This window comes from Temnothorax nylanderi, unplaced genomic scaffold (genome assembly GCF_030848795.1).
Source record: "Temnothorax nylanderi isolate EJ_2023f unplaced genomic scaffold, tnyl_v1.0 TNYL_tig0004_pilon, whole genome shotgun sequence".
In the NCBI taxonomy this organism is placed as follows: Eukaryota; Metazoa; Arthropoda; class Insecta; order Hymenoptera; family Formicidae; genus Temnothorax; species Temnothorax nylanderi.
This window is the reverse complement of record NW_027249066.1, coordinates 495,228-514,868: the sequence shown is the minus strand read 5'-3', so window position 1 is coordinate 514,868 and position 19,641 is coordinate 495,228. Positions and strand designations below refer to the sequence as shown.

The window sequence follows — 19,641 nt, the reverse complement described above, 5'->3', positions numbered from 1 at the left end:
ACTACGCAGCTAAAACCGACACAGTAGTAATAAAATGAATGAAATTTTTATGTGAAATCATTCGTATTTTGTATGAAGAGTCTCGAAGTATAATCGAAAGGATTTGACAGTCACTTGAATAATTTAAATTAAATATTTAAAAATCGTGTAACAATTAAAATCGACCGAGTTCGGGGTTCGGGGTTGCAATTTGCAATTGCAATCGTGTGCACGTGCATAGGATCTAGGACCTCGCTTGATTTTCAGTTGGCGCACCTGCGCGCGCACAGCAGCAGCAGCGCACAGGAAGTGGAACACTAGGGAGGAGCGGAGGAGACGGCTTTTCCTTCAAAATCGTGGTCTCGAGAGGTACGTATCAGCCGATTTGTTGTCTTTTTCAAATCCGCTCGCATCTAGCTCATCGCCGAGGTACTCGTTTCGCGAGAGACAATTTCTCGAGTAAGAGATCTCGCGCCGCGACGCGGACGTGAAAGATATCGCGTCCGTTCGCGAGAATCGCCGCGAAATCGCGCGAGAAGCGCGGGGCATGACGCCGACAGGTCGGAGGCCGCCGCTGGTCTCGAAGAGAGTCTGTGATCGGTATGTCTGTGTTTTCAGGACGCAATGGGTCGTTACTCCCACGAGCCGGTCAACCAGACCAAGTCGTGCAAAGCGCGCGGCTCCAATCTTCGCGTGCACTTCAAGGTAAATATGCTTGCCCTTCGAGGTAGTATAACCTCAAACGCGACATTTCCTCCCGGAGATGTTTACGGCTACGTGGATACGAATCCATCGTCTCTCATGCGTTACAGAACACCCATGAGGCTGCACGTGCTATCAAAAGTATGGCCCTGCGCAGGGCGCAGAAGTACCTGAAGAACGTCATCGAGCACAAGGAGTGCGTTCCTTTCCGCAGGTTCAACGGTGGCGTCGGCAGGTGCGCTCAAGCTAAACAGTTTGGCACCACGCAAGGTATGTCGGCACGTAATTTTTATGTATACTGTTCCTAATGAACTTTAATCTCGATTTACTTACTTTTTATCTTTTTCTAATTCTTAGAACTAGAAAAAGATCAAACGCAAGTTAAACCGAGATTAAAGTTAATCTATATTAGTAGAAATGGATATAAGTCGATTTGTGGAAAACGTTGACAATAAAAATTGAACTATCGGATAGTTGGATCTAACTGAATAAAATTAAACTTGAAATTTAAATTTTAGGTTTACGACAGCTACTAATTACTAACTATATATTCTAACTACTTACTTTCTAGGTCGTTGGCCCAAAAAGTCTGCAGAATTTCTGCTGCAGCTTTTAAAGAATGCGGAGAGTAATGCTGATTACAGGGGACTCGACGTGGATCGCCTTGTAATCGAGCATATTCAAGTAAATCATGCGCCTTGTCTTCGTAGAAGAACATACAGAGCTCATGGTCGTATAAATCGTAAGTGTTTATAATTTTATAACAAGTTCTAATGCTTTAAAAGTGCATCTGGATATAGCAGAGATGCTCAGACTTATAATTCTTTACAGCTTACATGAGCTCGCCATGTCACATTGAAGTGATACTGACAGAGAAGGAGGATGTTGTCGCGAAAGCTACAGAGGAAGAGCCGTCAAAAAAGAAACTTAGCAAAAAGAAGCTCGCTAGACAAAAGGAGAAGATGATGAGGGAATAATTTCATACCTTATATGGACGTATACCGTGAATATACCGTGAAAAATAGAGATTGCTTGGTCTTTACTTTTACTTTCACGTCTTTTACATCCTATCCCGAATATCGTCAGATCAGCATATATACTGAAATGTATTATATTATAAATGAAATATGGATTTCTCCGAGACGGATTACTATTTACTTTATACTTCTTTATTCGTAATCGTCAACTTTTCAATTAATCTCATAAAATCGAGACGTACATGGGATTAAAATTGAATTTGGAACTCGCTGACTACAAGTCGATTGCTCTTATACAAGCCCTCCTATTAGATGTATTATAATATTTTGTCTGCTATTTGGATTCAATCTCAATATAGGGATAGAAAATTGGTAATCAAAAGCTTCGAGGAATATGTTGCTTTCTTTTAATTTCTTTTTACATCAGTACGTCAAGTTACGTCCGTTGCGACATAAAGCGATAACAAATTTATTCGTTCTCGATGTTCAATCGAGACTCACAGAGGATAGGAAAATATATATTTATTTATTATATATCGCAATTGGTTCATGTATTTAATTACTTAAATACTGCTATTAATGTCAGTATATGTATAAAATTCGACTAAGGCACCTAATTTGTGTATCATGTATCAAACTAGACGTTACGCTCGTTTCATCGCTTCCGCTAAACTCTCGCTACAACGTTCTATGCTTTCTTTTTTTTTTACCTATAATAGGGATTATTATAAACAGCAGAGATTCTAGTTTCCTACTTGCAAAATGAGAATAATTTCGAGCTTTCAATTTCTCTTTGCAACGCTACTGTGCAATCGTCGTGTGATGCTCAGGATTCCATGATTCTAAGATTCAACGACACTTGTGCGTGTTCGACAGAAGTAATATAAATGATAGATAGATGATCGATAGCCTGTTGCCCGATTGGGATGAATTTTTCGTTGAGGTCAGGAAAGTGGTTCGCGCGTTGTGTTCGGTAGGAATAAACACAGCAAGCCTCCTCCTGCAAAATGAAATATGAGAATATAGAGTGAGAAAGTTAAGAATCGAAATTAACGAAATTGAAGAAAGATATTAGACGCGCTTACCAATCAGAAGAGCGGCCACTATGAAAGTCGGTGCCGGACAATACATGTCCAACAGTTGGGCAATGACAATATTACCAATTATCCCGCCAAGGCGGGCGGCGACCATCGATATGGCGATACCGGTTGCACGCAGCTGCGTCGGAAATACCTCGGTGATGAGACAATCCAACGCCGCGTTGCCGCAACTTATCGCGCCGCTGAAGATAGCCGACACGGTCAAATTCTGATATTTGTTGTACACGAAGTATAAGCCAATTGAGCACAGTCCTGATGAAAACGTGCTGAACACTAGAAGGAAATGCATATATATATATATAAAATAATGTTGGAATAAATATTAAAAAAGGTGTAAGATGCCACATTTCGTCGCGATAGTCTTGATTATTTTTATATTAAAATAAATACCTAGAAAGAATTTACGGCCAAGGCGATCCATCCCCAAAACAGCGACGATATTGGCGGGTATGGCGGACGCTACCGTGATGAGGGACTCCATAAATACGGACGCTCCGATTTTGTCGGAGCAAACGTTCTCGATGCTGTGCGAACCCTTGTTAACGACATAATCGGTGACCTGGCATATCGAGGCCACCACGCCCGGTTGATCGCGATGAAACTCGTCGAAACGGTTAAACAGCTCCGGAAACCACATCATCAGACCGTAGTAACCGATATGGAAGGTGAAATTAATAATGATCGATATTATCGTGAAGCGAAGGATGGGCGTTACGAATAGCAGTCTGCTGTTCTCCACGATGTCACTCAGCATAGTCTTGCATTTACTCTTTTCTTCGACTTCAGCCTTTACCGGGTTCGATTCTTGATAGTCATCGAGGATCAATTCTTTTACCTGTGTAACAAATTAAAAGAAACTTTTTTTAAAATTAATTTAAAAAGCTTTACTATTTACATGATGCCGATTACGTTAACCCGTAAATGCTCGCGTGGGGATCAATTTTATCCACATTTTAATTTATTTATATCTCATACATAAACAGAATTTTTAATTTTTATTTATAACTAATTATAAATCGAGATGTTTTAGATAAAATGATAATTTGTAAGCATTAAAAACGTTCATGCGTCAATTTGACCCCAAGGCGAGGCACTTAAGTTAAATTAGTCAAAATCTAATTACCGTGTAGGTGTCTTGTGGCTTGCCGGTGTTAATGACGTATATCTTACGAAAAATTTCGAGTGCCTCCTCGTATTTTCCGGAAGACAAGAGGTACTTGGGGGATTCGGGGAGCAGCAGAAGCAGCCCCGTTACGACGAACGACGGAAAAGCGCAGATCAACAGGAAGATTCTCCAGGAATTGTACGTGAACGTTGAGCTCGTGAAACCCAACTCTCTCGGAATGATCAACCATGCTAAGCCTGCGGATGAAAAATCGAGATTGCAAATATGTTTGGGCGTACAGAGAGAGAGAGAGAGAGTAGGTATATATTTGTCAACAAAATACTGAAACTTTTGCCTTACCAGCCACGAAAAGATTCCCCAACGTCCAGAACGCCGCCATGAACGACAGCATGGAGCCGCGCTTGGACTTCGGCTGAAATTCAGCGAAGTACGACCAGATGACCGGTCCGCTACCACCTAGCCTGGAGCGTCACTAAATTATTCAACCTTTTCGTTGCTGAGCGAGCACACGTAACGCGGCTACGTCGCGGCTGCGGTCGCGATTACACAATTAGATACACTTGGATACTTACGCCGCGCCATTCAGGAAACGAAACAGCATGAAGAGCTCGTACGTCTGGCTGAAGCTAGAGGCGACGATGCACAGGGCGTTCATGAACGAGATGGCGATCAGGACCTTCCGACGACCGAGAGCGTCCGCTATGGAGCCCCATGCGTACGCCCCGGCCATCATCCCGATGAAGATAATCGAGTTGAGCCATCCCTTCGCTTGGGTATCAAGCTTCAGGTCACATTGCGCACTCGGCAGGATGAAGGACATGGAGATCACGTCCATCTCCTCGCTCGTGCTGACGAAGCCGCACACGGCGAGTAGGAAGTAATGAAACTTGCCATATTCTGCGAAAACAACGACAATGAAGCGACATAAAGAAAAAGAAGCGCTTCAATGCGAATAAAGTGAACTCACCGCTTAGTTCGATGGCCTTCTCGAAATCAGCTTGAACATAGGCTCCCTTCTCTGGATCGAGTGTTTTGCCTTTTAATCCGATACCTATCCGATGATAACAAAAATAGATACAATTAGTAACAGTAGATTCAGCATGATTACACAACGGAAAGACCGTTTTTTTTTTTAATTTCTACCTACAGGCAAGTTCGAGGTCCTTGGAACCGCAACCGTTTAGCCGCTCGTCTTTTACATCACACTCTGCAACGTGAAATTGAGATTTCGGTTAAGAACCTGACGCAAATTATCAAAAGGAAGCCTAAGGAGATATTTTATAGTCGCACGTACTGATATTGCGCTTTGTGTCGGGTTCACCTTCTACCATTCTACGATGTCGGCGCGGGTGGGTGAAGCTGCCTTGGTTAAAACAATCAGATATCGAGCCTTTGCGTTCGACAGGAAGTTTCGTCGAGTGTCAGGCCGGCGTGGTCGAACAATGGGTCCGGGTGAAGTCTTCCTGCTGAATCTGCGCTGATCTGCTGCTCGTCGGCGGGGCTGGGCTTCGCGCTCGCTCGTGAACTGAAACAGATCGAACGGCAATGAAAATTTTTTCCAGCTCGCAGGCCTCTGTCGAGAAAGAGCAAATTTGTCCTGTCCTACAAAAAAAAAACAACAAACAACGAAATTCCGTTTTCATCCGGTTCTCGTCGCTACGTCGTGCAACGGCGTTTATTCGTAATGGAGCTCGGAGAGGCGCGGACGAAATTGTACGAATTCATCTAACAACGTCAAGTGTGTGTGATGCAATATTCGTAAAGTACTAGTTGTTAGTTCGACACACACAGTGGGTCGACATTCCCGCGTCTGAACCCGTAATTTCGCGACGAAGCGTTATCGCGTGTTGTCGTTAGCGCGAATTCGCCAGCCTCGAGATTAGCCTCGAGCGAAATTGGATTAATCAGGGTAAATAGGACCTCGGTAAATCCGAACGGTGACCTAGCGTTAGATCTATACGAATGTGCCGATCGTCCCCCGGGACCAGTGGCTGCCTCTTGATCCCACAGCCTCCTTCCTAATGACAATATTATCAAATAAATTGATCCCAGGATGAGCGGCGCGTTCGATTTTAAGTAACGTTGCATTTTTTCTTCAAACGCACCACCGCATCTCTCGAATTGCGTACTTCGTCGGTGATTATAAGCCAGCGTTATTTTGCATCATAAAAATCTAAATCATTTGCATTGCATTTACTTCTTGTTGCTCTTCACCGTTGCTGATCGCGCGATATACGTTATTATTGCGAATAATATTACACGTTCGAAGGCGATTATTACCTTTGGAGTTGTACTTCGAGTGTCCTTGATGCACTCGAGGGAAAAAAAAACATTGAACGCGTTTTAAATCCGCGCTGTTTCACGATCTCGTTTGAATTATTTCTTAGTTCCCACAATTCTATTATGAACATAGCGTTACAAGCGATCGCACGTAACACCTCTCGCGCGATTAATCCGTGCTTGGTACACATCGTCAACTGCCAGTAGGTGGTTACTGGTCATTAGCTATCGACACGAAATGATTGATGGCGAACCAGAACGTTGTAAATCTTGAGCGAGTCACCATTGTGGAGAGATAGCAAAAGGGTGAAGTCGCAGAAGACGATCCTAGATAGTAATGTTAAAATGTTTACGACGGAGCCAATTGTACAAGCGACAAAATAAAACGAATCATTTTGTTCGAAGGACAGAAAGCGCGCGAGCATCAACGCGCTCTTATTAGAAGGATGAAAAGCAAAAAATATAAAAAATAACGACTTAATTATCCGATAATTTAGAAATTTAGATTATTCGATACACGGAATCGTTCGACATCGACATACGCAAGTAGAATACGAAATAAAAAAAAAGAGAATATTGACCGTGACAGGACTCGAACCTGCAATCTTCGGATCCGAAGTCCGACGCCTTATCCGTTAGGCCACACGGTCTCGTTGAAGGGTTGTTTCTCAGGACAAGTATTTCATAGCTCGGCATTTCAACCCCTCTGCCGTTATCGATCTAATTCGGATGTTCGATAAAAGTTGATGTTCGAATTTCTGGAGCTTAAATACTTTTGCGTAGCAAAAGTAAACGAATATTTCGGTATAAAATGTATGTACCACGTTTACTGATAACGACGACTTATGCGCGATACAATTAAATATTTTATTCATAGAGAAGTGAGATATTTATTGAGATCTTTATCATTCTCGCACGCGCGCGCATATTCTGACTCATTAAAAGACTTATTTAATATACCGCGTACGTAGGTATAACGTATATCTCTTCAGATGCTTTAATACGATAATACTGTATGTTTAATGACTGTAGGGGAATTGCATTTACTCGAGGAGTTTGGTCAGCCGTTTAGACCGCCCGATCCTGAAAAAGAGAGGAGCTCAACGATGTAATTGCGAAGGAGGCGTTTCTCGGTTTAACGCCATTCTAGAAAACGACACGACATCCTGACTCGCTAATGAACGAACATCACGCGCGTCCCTTCGCGACGTTCCGCTGCGGCACAGAATCGTTTCCTCCGCGATTAAAATTGGCTGTTTGCGAGGCTGGCTATTAAGTTCGCGTTGAAGCTTCGGATTAAAAAAATAGTTATTTTTTTTATAAAACAGCTAATATCCAGCAAACAGAATATTTATGAGAGTGTTTCTCTGCAATAATCATAATGAGGCTATGTGATTATCACACTAATTCATCTTATATCATCAATATCATAATTATTATCGGGAACGACGAGGTTACGATCGATATATATAATTTACATTTGATTGGAAAATAAAAACATGTATAATATAGGGATATATTGTATATATAGGGACTGTCAAGCCGGATGGCCTTTTAATAATAGATTCTTTGATTAATTCAAAATTTATTTTTTCTTGGCGAAAATGTCGAGGAAAGCCATCATTTATTATAACTTTTCAATTTTTGTGTCGTACATTTTTGTAACTGAGCTTCAAGAAATTCTATTAATAGAAAAAACTTAATCATAAAATAAGAAGTGGAAAACTCTTTTTCAATATATCATTTGCAATTTAAAAGTCGATTATCGTTTTTGTTGACGAAAAATTGAGAGGGTATTCGATGGTATTGAGTCACCTTATACGGATGATAATTGTAAATGTAAATAATTATATCAAAAATTGCTGTCAATTTTGAAATTATATTTGTAAGCCATTAAGCAACAATGTAAAACGCAGTTTTGCTAAATATTACTTGAGTCGCATTAAATAATTTACTTTTAAATTGTTATTATAGCGATATATGAATGTTAAAACACAGATAAAAATATTTAAACGGCCAATGACTAACTAAATGACCGAAAAGGTAGAAAAGAGGTCAATTATGTGTGACATAAATCCTCTCAGGTATTCGAATAACATTGAAACAATATTTATGTATATTGCAAAAATGGAATCGGGTCATTACGAGCTGTTATTTATGAAGAAAGATCTCGATACGAAATTAGAAATTATTATTTACATTTTAAACTCTCTTTCAATTCTTCCCTCGCGATAAAAAAAAGTTGATAGTGTTTAACGCATTTCTTTTTCTCTATTTCTTTTTACTTATATATATATATATATATATATATTTATATTATATTATTTATTGTATACTATATGTCTGTTTATACAGAGCTTCTGATATTTTAGATTTTTTCCTTGAATATACTTGTACGATAAAGTGTTATCTTTACGCATGACATATATGTGACTAATACTGCGCGCTTATTGAAAATACAAGAGACGAGGGATGAAAAGGAAATAGGCGTAACAATGTGCAATCTTTGTATCTTAGAGTCTAAAAAAAAAACATTTAGATAGTGCAAAATGGATGGAAAGGATTTTGTCCTTCAAATTTTGTATGTGCTTATAACTAACTCATATACTTATGATACATATACTTATGATACATACAGTTATGTGCAAAATAATAGCACCGGCTGAAAAAAATGAAGAAAATTCTAAATTTTAACAAAATTCCATTTTTTCATTGCTATCTTTTTTTAATAATGAGATGAGATGTTTTATGTTTCTATTAATTGATGTATATTTAATAAATAAAATAAAGTAATTTTTAGTTAATTAATTTTAAATTTAGAATTTTCTTCGTCTTTTCAGTCGGTGCTATTATTTTGCACATAACTGTATACTTCCCAGGTAGCACATATTAGTTTCATATACGTTTTTTGAACGTATACATAGTTTCATAACCGTAAAGAACCGTTAAGAAACGTTTGAATAAAAATGTTTTTGAAACCATGATTTAAGAAACGTATTTTTTACGTTTCTACAGTTAACAAAAATACCTAATATTTGTTAAATTTTTCCTTACAAAATTATAATTTGCTTTATCTATATATGGAGGGGTTAAAGCCATAGTGGTGTAAGTCAATTTTTTTGACCACTTTTTTTTCTTCTTTTTTCAACATATCTGCATGTGTAGACTGCATCTATGAACTTAACTCGATAGGTTAAAAAAAGTGACTTACACCACTATGGCTTTAACCCCTCCATATATAATAGCTTTAATAGCCTTTTTTAAAACATTTAAATTTATATTGCACTAATTATTGCACAAAATAAATAATTTTATCCATGCACATATATCCACTTATTTACTTAAATTAATTTTGTCCTACCGGTCTTAATCTATTTGTCATCGGACAAATCTGAGCTTAGAAAACTTCCGACAGTTGCAAAATAAACGTTCTGCTGAACGTGGCCATTGAAAGAACATTTATACGTGTGTTCCGTTTTGAAGAACTTCCTGAACTGGTGCACGTCAGTAATGCAATTAAGTTAAAGTGAGACAAATATATTTTGTTTCACTTTAACTTATTGCACGAATGTGCACCAGTTCAGGAATTTCTTCGAAAAAGAATAGACGTCATAGGTGCTATATGCATAAAGCTTCTAGAACATTCTCACGCATCATGTCTCAAAGACGTCATAAACACGTTCAAAAGACGTACAAAGTAGGAATTTTAAATGTCTTTATCATTAAAACGTTTCTATAATAGTTTTTTAAACGTTATTTTATCGGAAAAGAAACGTTCCATCGAACGTTTTTCGAATGGACATTTTTACTCATGAGAAACGTTTCTAGAAATCGGTTATAAGACGTTTCGGAAAAACGCTTATAAAACATTTCTGAAATGTATGTGCTACCTAGGTATCTTGTTGTTTTCACACACGAATATAAAAAACGAGTTATTAATTTTTAAAAATATTTCTTTTGAAACACAAAAGAAGAGATGAAAAACTTAGGGGTTGTATCGTTTTAATGATTAATATATAATAGTAACCGTAAGAAAATACGTTTTATTTTATATAAGGCAAACTTTTTAGCAAGCATTTTAAATACAAACAGTATTTTCTTACGGTTACTATTATATATTAATCATTAAAACGATACATCCCAAGTTTTTCATCTCTTCTTTTGTGTTTCAAAAGAAATATTTTTAAAAATTAATAACTCTCGTTTTTTATATTCTTGTGTGAAAACAACAAGATACCTAGGTAGCACATACACGTTTCAGAAATGTTTTATAAGCGTTTTTCCGAAACGTCTTATAACCGATTTCTAGAAACGTTTCTCATGAGTAAAAATGTCCATTCGAAAAACGTTCGATGGAACGTTTCTTTTCCGATAAAATAACGTTTAAAAAACTATTATAGAAACGTTTTATTTTAATGATAAAGACATTTTAGATAAAGACATTTAAAATTCCTATAGGAACATAGTACCCAGGTGGGTACTAATGTGTTACTTTATCTTTTTTTTTTATAAAATATTAAACTACTACTATTACAATTGCTAATACTAAACTACTTACATTTGTTAAGCAATCCCGAAAACTTATATCGAAAGTAAAACTGCGTCTTATATTTTGCGTCAACATCTTCGAGCTTCCGGCTAATAATACTAATTTTTAATGCTAATAATACGCGAAGACGAAACGAGGTCGAGCCCGTTCTATGCAGAGCTCGAATTGGAGTGCACATTAAAAGAACGTTACACCAAAGGATCAAGTGATTCGTAATTATCGTTAATCTCAATCAAAAATGTCGTAGTCGGTTTTACATTGCCGACAATATTTCGACGTCGGCGGAAGGAAGCGCGCGGAATACTTGAACGGCGCAAAACATCGAAATCGCCATTAATTATTTATTAATTGAAGAGTGAGTGATTAGATACCTGTGAGTTTGTATTTCAATGTTATATGGACACGCGAGAATGATACGTTCGCTCTTAAAAACTTACTTCAATATGGCATTTTCAAGTCTCGCGCGCATTTATCTTCCCTCTGAAAGGATTCATTGGGTATATGTCCTTCCGTAAAAAAGGACGCTTCTTTATCTCGAAGGGCTCTATAAATCGTACAGATGACTTTTCCTATATGTTTCCTCTTGCGCCAATGTTGAGTCCGCGACACGTGTTGCAATCACTTATCAATTCTCGCGAATTTTCGCCGTTTTGTGTGAAAGACGTCTTATTTCACTCAACTTATACTCGAGCGTATTATAATTGCGAAACATTAAAATATTCCTGGCAATGCATCGTTCACTTTTCGCGAGTTATTTATGCAAAAATTTTTGTTATTGATCAATTGCGGTCACAATTTGCCGGCAAGCGAGAAGATATGCAATACTCGCGACGGTCCTTACGACAATATTCGCGATGTGTTCCTAGATCGACGACGCACCTGGATGCATTTGCGAGATGTGACGGTCGCGCGGGTGAACCACCGAGATCGGGATTTCGGGATGCTGGCTCAACGCTCGCCGTTCCTAGTCCGATCGTGTCAAAAGCGAGACGAGTCGAGGCAAGTCGGCATTTGTGTCGGTCGCGGCAAAATGATGCTTGACCCGCGATGCTCGCCAACGAAATGAGTGTCGGAGCGTTGAAACGCTAAAGAAGAACTACCTGCCAGCTCCCACTAATATGAACCAATATACCCGGCGGTAGTGGCCATCGTCTTCCGACCGCGTTGTACCGTTGGAGGGGCAGACGACGCAAGGATGAGCGTATCCTTCGCGGGGCTGCTGAGTCTCCGGAGCTTGGAAACTTTGCGGGCGAGCGCGAGCTTATTTGCGAAATCAATATCGTCCAATTACCAGTAAAGCAGCTGGCGCTTTAAGAGAACTCAAGAATGACCGACGAGCGGTGTGCGCAACCGATGTACACGGACGACGACAGTCGTAACGTACCGACCTCGCCGTGACTGGAGCAAGGATCACTACTCCTCGGCGAGATCGAAGGCTATCGTAAAAATACCGGACGCCGCGACCCGATATCTACAGGATCAAGGCATCTGAATATTAAAAAAAAATAAGGAAAAAAAGGATAACGAATTACGAGAGCGCGAGAGTTGCGAGCGTGTCGCCACGCGCGCGCATAAGTAATCGAACGAATTATTGTCGCGAGCGCAATCCAACCCTCCGCGGAATGATATCAAGATCCTCGGAAAGCGGTTTTAACCGGTTAACATAAACGCCGGGGAATAAACTATGGTAGCGGTTTCAACCGGTTACAACTTAAAGAAATGAATCGTCTGCATCGCCTCCCCCGGGGAGGAGGGGGGAGGGAAGAATCACATGACGCGGTCTTTCGGCGCCGCAATCTTGTTTGCGGGACATTTTTAGATTTCCATGCTAAACGAAAGGTTTTCACCTAGGACTAGCGCCTAACGCGTTCGGTCAAACAATCGATGTAAACGCAGTCGGCGAATGGCTGAATAAATGAGGCGACACATACTGTCAGTATTTTCGACCTGTCTGATAGACCGCAGCTTATCGTTTATTGACCTTGCCGATAAAGAGTGATTTCATTGGAAAGGTCTATTCACCGCGTCTATTATTGACTACTGTGCCTTGACTAGTATCAGCATGTTTTCCTATAAATTCAATATAAATTGTAGACGAAAATTCAAGATTCAAAGAACTCGTATCTATATTTTAATAAAGAATCGTGATGTCAAGAAGAACTACCCGAAATTGCATGATAATTTTTAGATAATAATAATTTTACATGTTGAAATTTTTGTCATAATCGTAATAAGAGAGAGAAACTACAAGAAAATATAATAAAAATTCTAACATTCGAATCTTGTCAATTGTGAAGCGAATAACTATAAAAGTCCAAGCATTATTTAATATAACAGAACGATATTTTTGATTAGCAGAAAGCTCGATCTGAGAAAAAATTTTTTATATGTAGTATATAGTTTTATATGTAGGGTAAAATATTATATGTAATTATATATGTATAGAATAAATTTATGTGTTTTTCTTTCTTTTGTATAATCTCTGTACATACAAGAAAAATAATAATAAGAATTAAAAAATAATTAAAAGAATCATTTTCGCATCTTTTTTACAAAAAGTGAAGTTTGAGGAAATGAGAAAAAATTGCCCATATTTAATTATACATAAATGTAGTAATTGTAAATTATTATAAAATTATTAGATATAAATTATTGTAAAGATTATATATAATCATATATAGAATATTGTATAATTTGATCACAATTTTACTTTTTGTAAAGAAACATTACAAAAGTCATTTTTCTAATTATTTTTCAATTATTCTTTTTATTGAAAGAATTCTAACGCTCGTTATAAGCTAAACTACATGATAAGGACAAAAGCGTATAAATAAACTAGATTTTGTAAAACCCTACATTTTTTTATTGCTCGATTTTGACTGATGTCCTTATCATGTTCTTCTTATTATTTTTCGTATATTTTCTAATATAGATTTTACAAGAGAAGAAAAACACACATGGACATATTTTATACATAATTATATACAAAAACTTTTTGCCCGGCGGAGAGTTGTCTCAGAATCCTTGAATTCGTCGTTCGCTGACGTATCTATCATGGGCGTGGCGCGTTTTAAAATTAAATAATAACGAAATGAGACTTACAGTGAGACGAGTTGCCAAGCTTCGTGAAGTGTTCGCCCGAATTGGGGAACTACCAAGGTGACACGAGAAATCACAAAGCTTATATAGGGTGGCGTTAAGACACATCGGGTACCCCCACTCGGGATCACAGCAGAATACACAACAGAATGATCTTCTATCACGCGTCATGTCATGTCGCAAATAAGAGAAGAAAGGAGAACTCGAGACACTCTCGAGTAGGGTGAATCTTTTATCCCGAGAAAACGGGAACGTTTTCGCGCGTTGCATCGACAATTAAACGTTGATCTTCGATAAGGTGGCATCGTCCACAGATTCGCCGAATTTCATTTCGGACGGATGAAACCTGGTGCGAATTATCAGGCCATCCTGTGTAACGTCATTTTATCGTGGCATTCGTCGTTACGTTCCGCGGTTGACGAAACGTGTGCTCCACGTGCGTGGACGCTCGTGCGTGACGGCCCGTGTTAACGGGCCTAATTTCACGTTTCCACTCTTTCGTTCTATTGCGCAATCCTTGCATCCCGCGAAGACATCCCGCGTTCACGCGCAGCCTCGTATTGCCACACGCACGATGACACACACGTGTAACAATATCGTCGTAATCGGTCAAACAATCGCGCGCGCGCGCGTGTGTGTGTGTGTGTGTGTGTGTATTTCGTGTGTATGATAACCGCCGCCGTTCGTGTCGATAAATTAACTTGAAAAATTAATGTCTTCATCTGCCTTCGCCGAATCTCTTTGTTTACCTTGGCGAGCAATTATACCAGGACTATTCCATGTACATATATATCTTCGTGCTTAAAATTTATTTTCTAGTATAACTAGGAGTAACGAGAATATAACGCAAAAAAGTTTTATATATGCACAGTTTCTCACGGATTCATTTGATGTAATGTGTTTATGGATATATGTGTTCATTACCATTAAATGCACATATCACGCATGCATGGTGATATTACCATCGTGTTTTTGCTCCTCTCGATTCTCTCGAATAAACTGCGCCGCCATTTCATTTAACGAATTGCTATAAATAGCAAAACCGAAATAAATCAATGATAGCACTTGATTAAGTGATTACATCGTATTTACTCTGTACGTCAGAACTGCGCTAATTACTTCACGTTACTTCACTTTACATTGCTTTATATTTCGCGTCTCTCGCCGCTTTTACACGTCCGGTTTAAGGAAGGCGATTTTGTCAATTATTTGTACATTTACGAAATTCACGAGTTTACGTAATTCACGTTGACAGAAACAATTACAAAGAGCGTCGACAATTATAAAGTAATATCTCTTCCGTTGAGCTTCGTCTGAAATTTCATTTATCCGTCTCGCCGAAACTGCATGTAGCGCCCAAAACACGCGAGTGACGCTCGCGGAAAAAAAGGAGTCGTAAAATATATGGACAACTAACATTTTTTTTTGCTGCGGAGCTATATTTTTAGCAATAGGTTTTGCTACTAAGTATTACTAAAAATATAGCTCTCGCGGCAAAAAAATGTTGGTTGTCCATATTTTACGACTAGATTTGCTACGGTAGTTAATTCCTTTTCCGTGCTATTGATTTTATGATATCAATTATACGATAGGAACGAAGGAAAAAAAATGTGAGAATGAATTGAAACCTCGGAGGAAAATACATAGTTAATTGCGTGTGCGCAGTAGCGGCATTAATCATCTACGTTTACCGACTTTAAACAGATGTATGTTGATACGGGAGATTCGAAGGAAATCGCGATAATTGCGTGAGTGTTTGTCGTACGTCTTAACCGAGAGCGGAGCTTAACTGAGAGAGCTCAGTTTCTCGAGCTACTTCTTTGCTCCCTCGTGAATCACGATTGCTTTTATAATTGAAATCGCGATTCACGCGCGAGGAATAGGTTTAAGGGATTCTTCTTAGATGGAGTGCGTTCGGCAAACGATTCATCATATCCTGTTCATCATCGATTGCATCCGATTGCATTTGTAACATGATTACAATCGTCTTTCTCGATTAAACGACTTTTAACTCGCGCATTCGTTCGGCAAGCCAAGATAATGACACGCGTGAAAATGTGTGCTCTTATCTCCAGAAAATTTCCAGACCGAAATTAAATACAGCCTCGCGAAACACCGCTGAAAATCACGTTGCACTGTTTACCGTTGACGTCACGTGCTGATTGATATACGACAGTCGCATAATCGATTGTATATATGTATAACCGTGTCGTTTTTCTTGTCGCCAGAATACCAACATACTCATCAATCCCTGTCATCAATCCCTGTACGTATCGTCTCCTCTTACATCCGACGCGTCTTCCGTGCATCCTTCTCTTAACGTTCTCGATTCACGCGATTCGGTATAAAATCTTAAAAATTATATCACCGGCGTGATGAGCGGAAAGATCTCAATTTGCAATGTAAAGACGGCTATTTACAATGGCGTTATATAATAGATAGCGTATTATGGATGCGTGCAATCAACAGCGTCTATCCTTGTTGGTTGCACGCGCTCTTAAGGATGTGGCGCATGAGCACGATGCGTACGGATTGATACTGCCTTCCTATTTAAAAGTTCGCGCGAAAACGAGAGAAAAAGAGAGAAAATGAACGAGAGAGACCTTATATCGCTCATTTGCTACAATAACATAACTCAGATAACAAATTTTCAAAAAAAAAAAAGAGTTTGAATCATTAAAATTTATTAATATTACTTTTAAATGCGATTTTGGTGCAATAACTGATTGTAGAGGAACAAAAATATCTAGTTATATATTAGCTCTTCATTCAGTGCATTAAATTTTCACCCTTCTTTTGCAAACAGTTCAAAAATGACAATTTTTAGTTATGTCGTTGTTGCAACAAATGAACGATATATGGATAGATGATTCGCGGCAATATCCCATCTTCACGAGAGTAGATATTAAATAATTTTGTAGCGGTTATCTCGCGTGCTCTCCGATATCCGAATCCGGCCAGTGTGATCTGGATCAATGCGCGATCGAGCTAGATCACACGCTTGACCACGCGATTCTCTCGCTTAACCGCCTTGTCCTGAAACGAGGAGAGGTTTTTCTGCGTTATACACCTCATCGCGCTTCGGTGCTGTAAATAAAAAAAAATATCACGTGTCACGATAAAAGCGGCCGTATATCTGCCCGGCGCGGCGCCGGGAGCGAGATATCGGTACGCGTCCACGTCGTCGCTTCAGCTGAAATCGGAAGAGCGCCTCGGAGGGAGAACAATCTATCGCAGAGAATCGCCGAGATACATCCACCGACGATTTCCGTCTTCCCCATGCTGCGTACGTACGCGTACGCGCGAATACGGACCGAATTATGCGCGCATACAATCGTATATGTTAGCTCGTGCTGCGCGAATTAAACGCAGTGACTCATCCAGAATGCTGACGTCATCATCGGCGTGCTCGAGGGGCAATCAACCGGCAAGAGATGCAAAAACGTGTTGCGAATCGAGCGAGCGCCGCGTAAGTGCCTCTCGCGCCGTACCATCGCGTGGGTATATCGCCGTTGATCCGCGAGTAGGTGCAGGAAATTCCTGGCACGGCGAAGAAGAGGCGCGCGATCGCCCGCGCGAGATGACCGCCGCCGCGGCCGCTCGCGAGCTCCAAGCTCCAAGGGGGCTCGGTGGGAAACCGGTGCTCTCGCGCACGTCCGCCGCGCGCGCCAAGACCGTGCACCACCGTTCTTTGTCCTCGGACTTTGTCCTCTAATTTACTCGCGCTTTTTTTTTCGCGGATATAACCGCGCCGAGCGGTGTCTCTAATTGCGAGCAGCAAATATTTGGACTACCGATTTCACGGCCTTAACCATCTATCTAGAACTGAAATAGCTTTGTCATACGTAATTTTGTTCCGCTTAGCGAGGAGCGCAATGTCGAATGCCGTTACTAAAATTGCCGCTCGTTGCGTCTCCATTGAGGAGAGAAAATATGTTCACCTTCTGTCGTCAAAATAAAATTTACGGCGAAGATTAAAAGAGCGCAGTCAAAGTGCCTAATAAAAATCGAAAAAACGTAAACGTCAAGCGATATCTTCAGAGGTACAACTAGGAGTGTCGCGAGATATTAACGAGCGGACGACTTTTTGTAACAAAATATCTAAATTCTAAAAAATCGTTTTTTTTTTAAGTATTAAGTTGATTTTGAACTCTCTTTTAAAAGCTCCAAAATGATTTAATCACCGCCCAGTCGACGCAGAGCATCAGTTACATCACATCTATGTTATAATTTCGTACTCAACAAATGTAAATGTAACACATTATGTTGTTGTATTACATTAACATTATTGAGTGCGAAATTATAACATAGACGCCATGTAATGTACCTGATGCTCTGTGTCGACTTTGGACGGTATCAGCCTGATATTTTCTCAAGAAGAAAACCAAGTCTCTGGATCTGTCTGTAAAAGATCCAAGGATCTCTGTCCGTAAAGTATATATGTTTCGGTGGTTTCCGGGACGTCTTGGGATCTCGTTGCGGGGTACCCGAGATTATGACGTATACAAAACGATGGACTCACCTAATCATAATATCTCGAAACGGGACGATGTCGAACCAGCGGAAGCTCATTCAACGAAGGAGATACACGAGCAGGCGTGAGATCGGGTCCTCCGTGCACCTCGTCCACCGCGTCGGTTACCACTTCTACTTTCTACGGTGGTGTCAAACACGCGCGACTTGACGACGCGTCCATAGAGACGTAACTAAATCACGGAGGGGTCAGTTCGCGGTGAGTATGTCTGCCAATCTTTCAGCAGGGTTAGTACTACCGTCATCCCAGGGACGTCGAAATCGGGCGGACCAACCTCCTATACCTTGCGCCTCGGCTGTAACCGAAAAATTTCCCGGGCTTTATTCGCACTTTAGATGCGATTAAGAGCGAGCATCTCCTGAAAAAACGATTCGCTGGGAAATAAATGTATTTTACATCGCGAGATGCCCGGGGCTGGTTTGAGAACGTCGGTCAAATCGAAGCGATCGGTACCATTCGGCCCTCGTTGGATCTTCGGCAGGGTCTCGGGGTGCCATCGATAGACGATCGGCACGGCGATCGACGCGAGAAATGACAAATTTATATAAAAAAGAAAAAAAGGAGAAGAAGACGAGAGCGAACGAGAATGGGCCCGGCCTCTGCGCTCCTGCGTCCTGGCTCGTGTTAGATTGCTGTAGAAGGCTTTATATCCACTTTAGTCACCGACCGTCAAGCAATCATCCTATTGCCGGATTGTAGTATCATGAATGACAGTAAGAAAACGCTTACCGGGAGGCAGGCGATCGCCACGCGAGTTCCTCTGAAATATTGCGCGCCGTTCACTCCGCGCCCGTCGTATTCCCACGGTTCGTTCCGCGCGATGAAAATCGACGACGACGACGACAAAGCGCCAATTCAAAAGTTACTACGATAATAATAATAATAATAATTTATCATAGTAACGTGACGTGTGAGCGATAACCCTCCTCCCCATTAGAAGTCGTCGTCGAGTTCCCCTCCCGCCCGCCCTGGTTTACCATCGCTCCAAGAAGCGACACACGGAAATAATTTGGCCCTATCAAATCTCATTTACGCTCATGACTCATTTCGTCAATTTATTCGCGTCCGGTGGCGATATTTCAACGTCTTCGACGCTCCGCTATCCTACTTCGCGATGTGAAAGGCGCTTCGCGGAGGAAAGACGCGCTCCGGATCGCGTCCCGGTGAAGCGCAGACCCGGAGGATCTTCTTCAGAACTCCTTTAAATAGAAGCGTCGATCGCTTAAATTTTGCAGACGCGTCGCGATCTTTCGCCAGCGATAATTTCTCTTCCCCTCTCTCTTTCTCTCTGTCTC

The 19,641-nt window shown here is 40.3% G+C and overlaps 2 protein-coding genes and 1 non-coding gene across 6 annotated transcripts; 1 reads left to right on the top strand and 2 right to left on the bottom strand.

Annotated features, from left to right (window-relative positions):
* The first annotated feature begins 296 nt into the window (after nucleotides 1-296).
* On the top strand, nucleotides 297-1,709 carry Rpl17 (ribosomal protein L17). Its single transcript, XM_071707298.1, has 5 exons — nucleotides 297-348; nucleotides 598-684; nucleotides 792-951; nucleotides 1,253-1,423; nucleotides 1,513-1,709. Exons 2-5 carry the CDS (start codon nucleotides 604-606, stop codon nucleotides 1,656-1,658), a joined length of 558 nt encoding a protein of 185 aa, XP_071563399.1. The 5' UTR covers nucleotides 297-348; nucleotides 598-603; the 3' UTR covers nucleotides 1,659-1,709.
* Nucleotides 1,710-2,051: 342 nt separating this feature from the next.
* LOC139773012 (synaptic vesicle glycoprotein 2B) lies at nucleotides 2,052-18,515 on the bottom strand. 4 transcript variants are annotated; one of them, XM_071707200.1, is made up of 10 exons: nucleotides 18,335-18,515; nucleotides 5,179-5,409; nucleotides 5,032-5,091; nucleotides 4,852-4,935; nucleotides 4,457-4,781; nucleotides 4,224-4,345; nucleotides 3,882-4,120; nucleotides 3,149-3,593; nucleotides 2,744-3,031; nucleotides 2,052-2,658 (listed from the first exon to the last, which is right to left on the bottom strand). In XM_071707200.1, exons 2-10 carry the CDS (start codon nucleotides 5,213-5,215, stop codon nucleotides 2,603-2,605), a joined length of 1,656 nt encoding a protein of 551 aa, XP_071563301.1. In that variant the 5' UTR covers nucleotides 5,216-5,409; nucleotides 18,335-18,515; the 3' UTR covers nucleotides 2,052-2,602. The 4 variants fall into 4 exon arrangements, with proteins under 4 accessions (XP_071563301.1, XP_071563284.1, XP_071563293.1 ...); XM_071707183.1 differs by lacking the exon at nucleotides 18,335-18,515 and adding an exon at nucleotides 13,816-13,962; XM_071707192.1 differs by lacking the exon at nucleotides 18,335-18,515 and adding an exon at nucleotides 11,593-11,816.
* Nucleotides 6,742-6,814, bottom strand: Trnar-ucg (transfer RNA arginine (anticodon UCG)). Its single transcript has one exon. It is a non-coding gene; the product is annotated as a tRNA-Arg (tRNA).
* Nucleotides 18,516-19,641: the final 1,126 nt, after the last annotated feature.

Excerpts from the sequence above, each read along its gene's own strand:
- Rpl17 (XM_071707298.1), top strand. The coding sequence starts at position 604 with ATGGGTCGTTACTCCCACGAGCCGGTCAACCAGACCAAGTCGTGCAAA. Across the intron at positions 952-1,252 it reads ACAGTTTGGCACCACGCAAG|GTCGTTGGCCCAAAAAGTCT; the intron begins GTATGTCGGCAC and ends CTTACTTTCTAG. Across the intron at positions 1,424-1,512 it reads AGCTCATGGTCGTATAAATC|CTTACATGAGCTCGCCATGT; the intron begins GTAAGTGTTTAT and ends AATTCTTTACAG.
- LOC139773012 (XM_071707200.1), bottom strand. The coding sequence starts at position 5,215 with ATGGTAGAAGGTGAACCCGACACAAAGCGCAATATCA. Across the intron at positions 4,121-4,223 it reads GGGGAATCTTTTCGTGGCTG|GCTTAGCATGGTTGATCATT; the intron begins GTAAGGCAAAAG and ends TTTCATCCGCAG. Across the intron at positions 3,032-3,148 it reads TGGCCGTAAATTCTTTCTAG|TGTTCAGCACGTTTTCATCA; the intron begins GTATTTATTTTA and ends ATTTCCTTCTAG.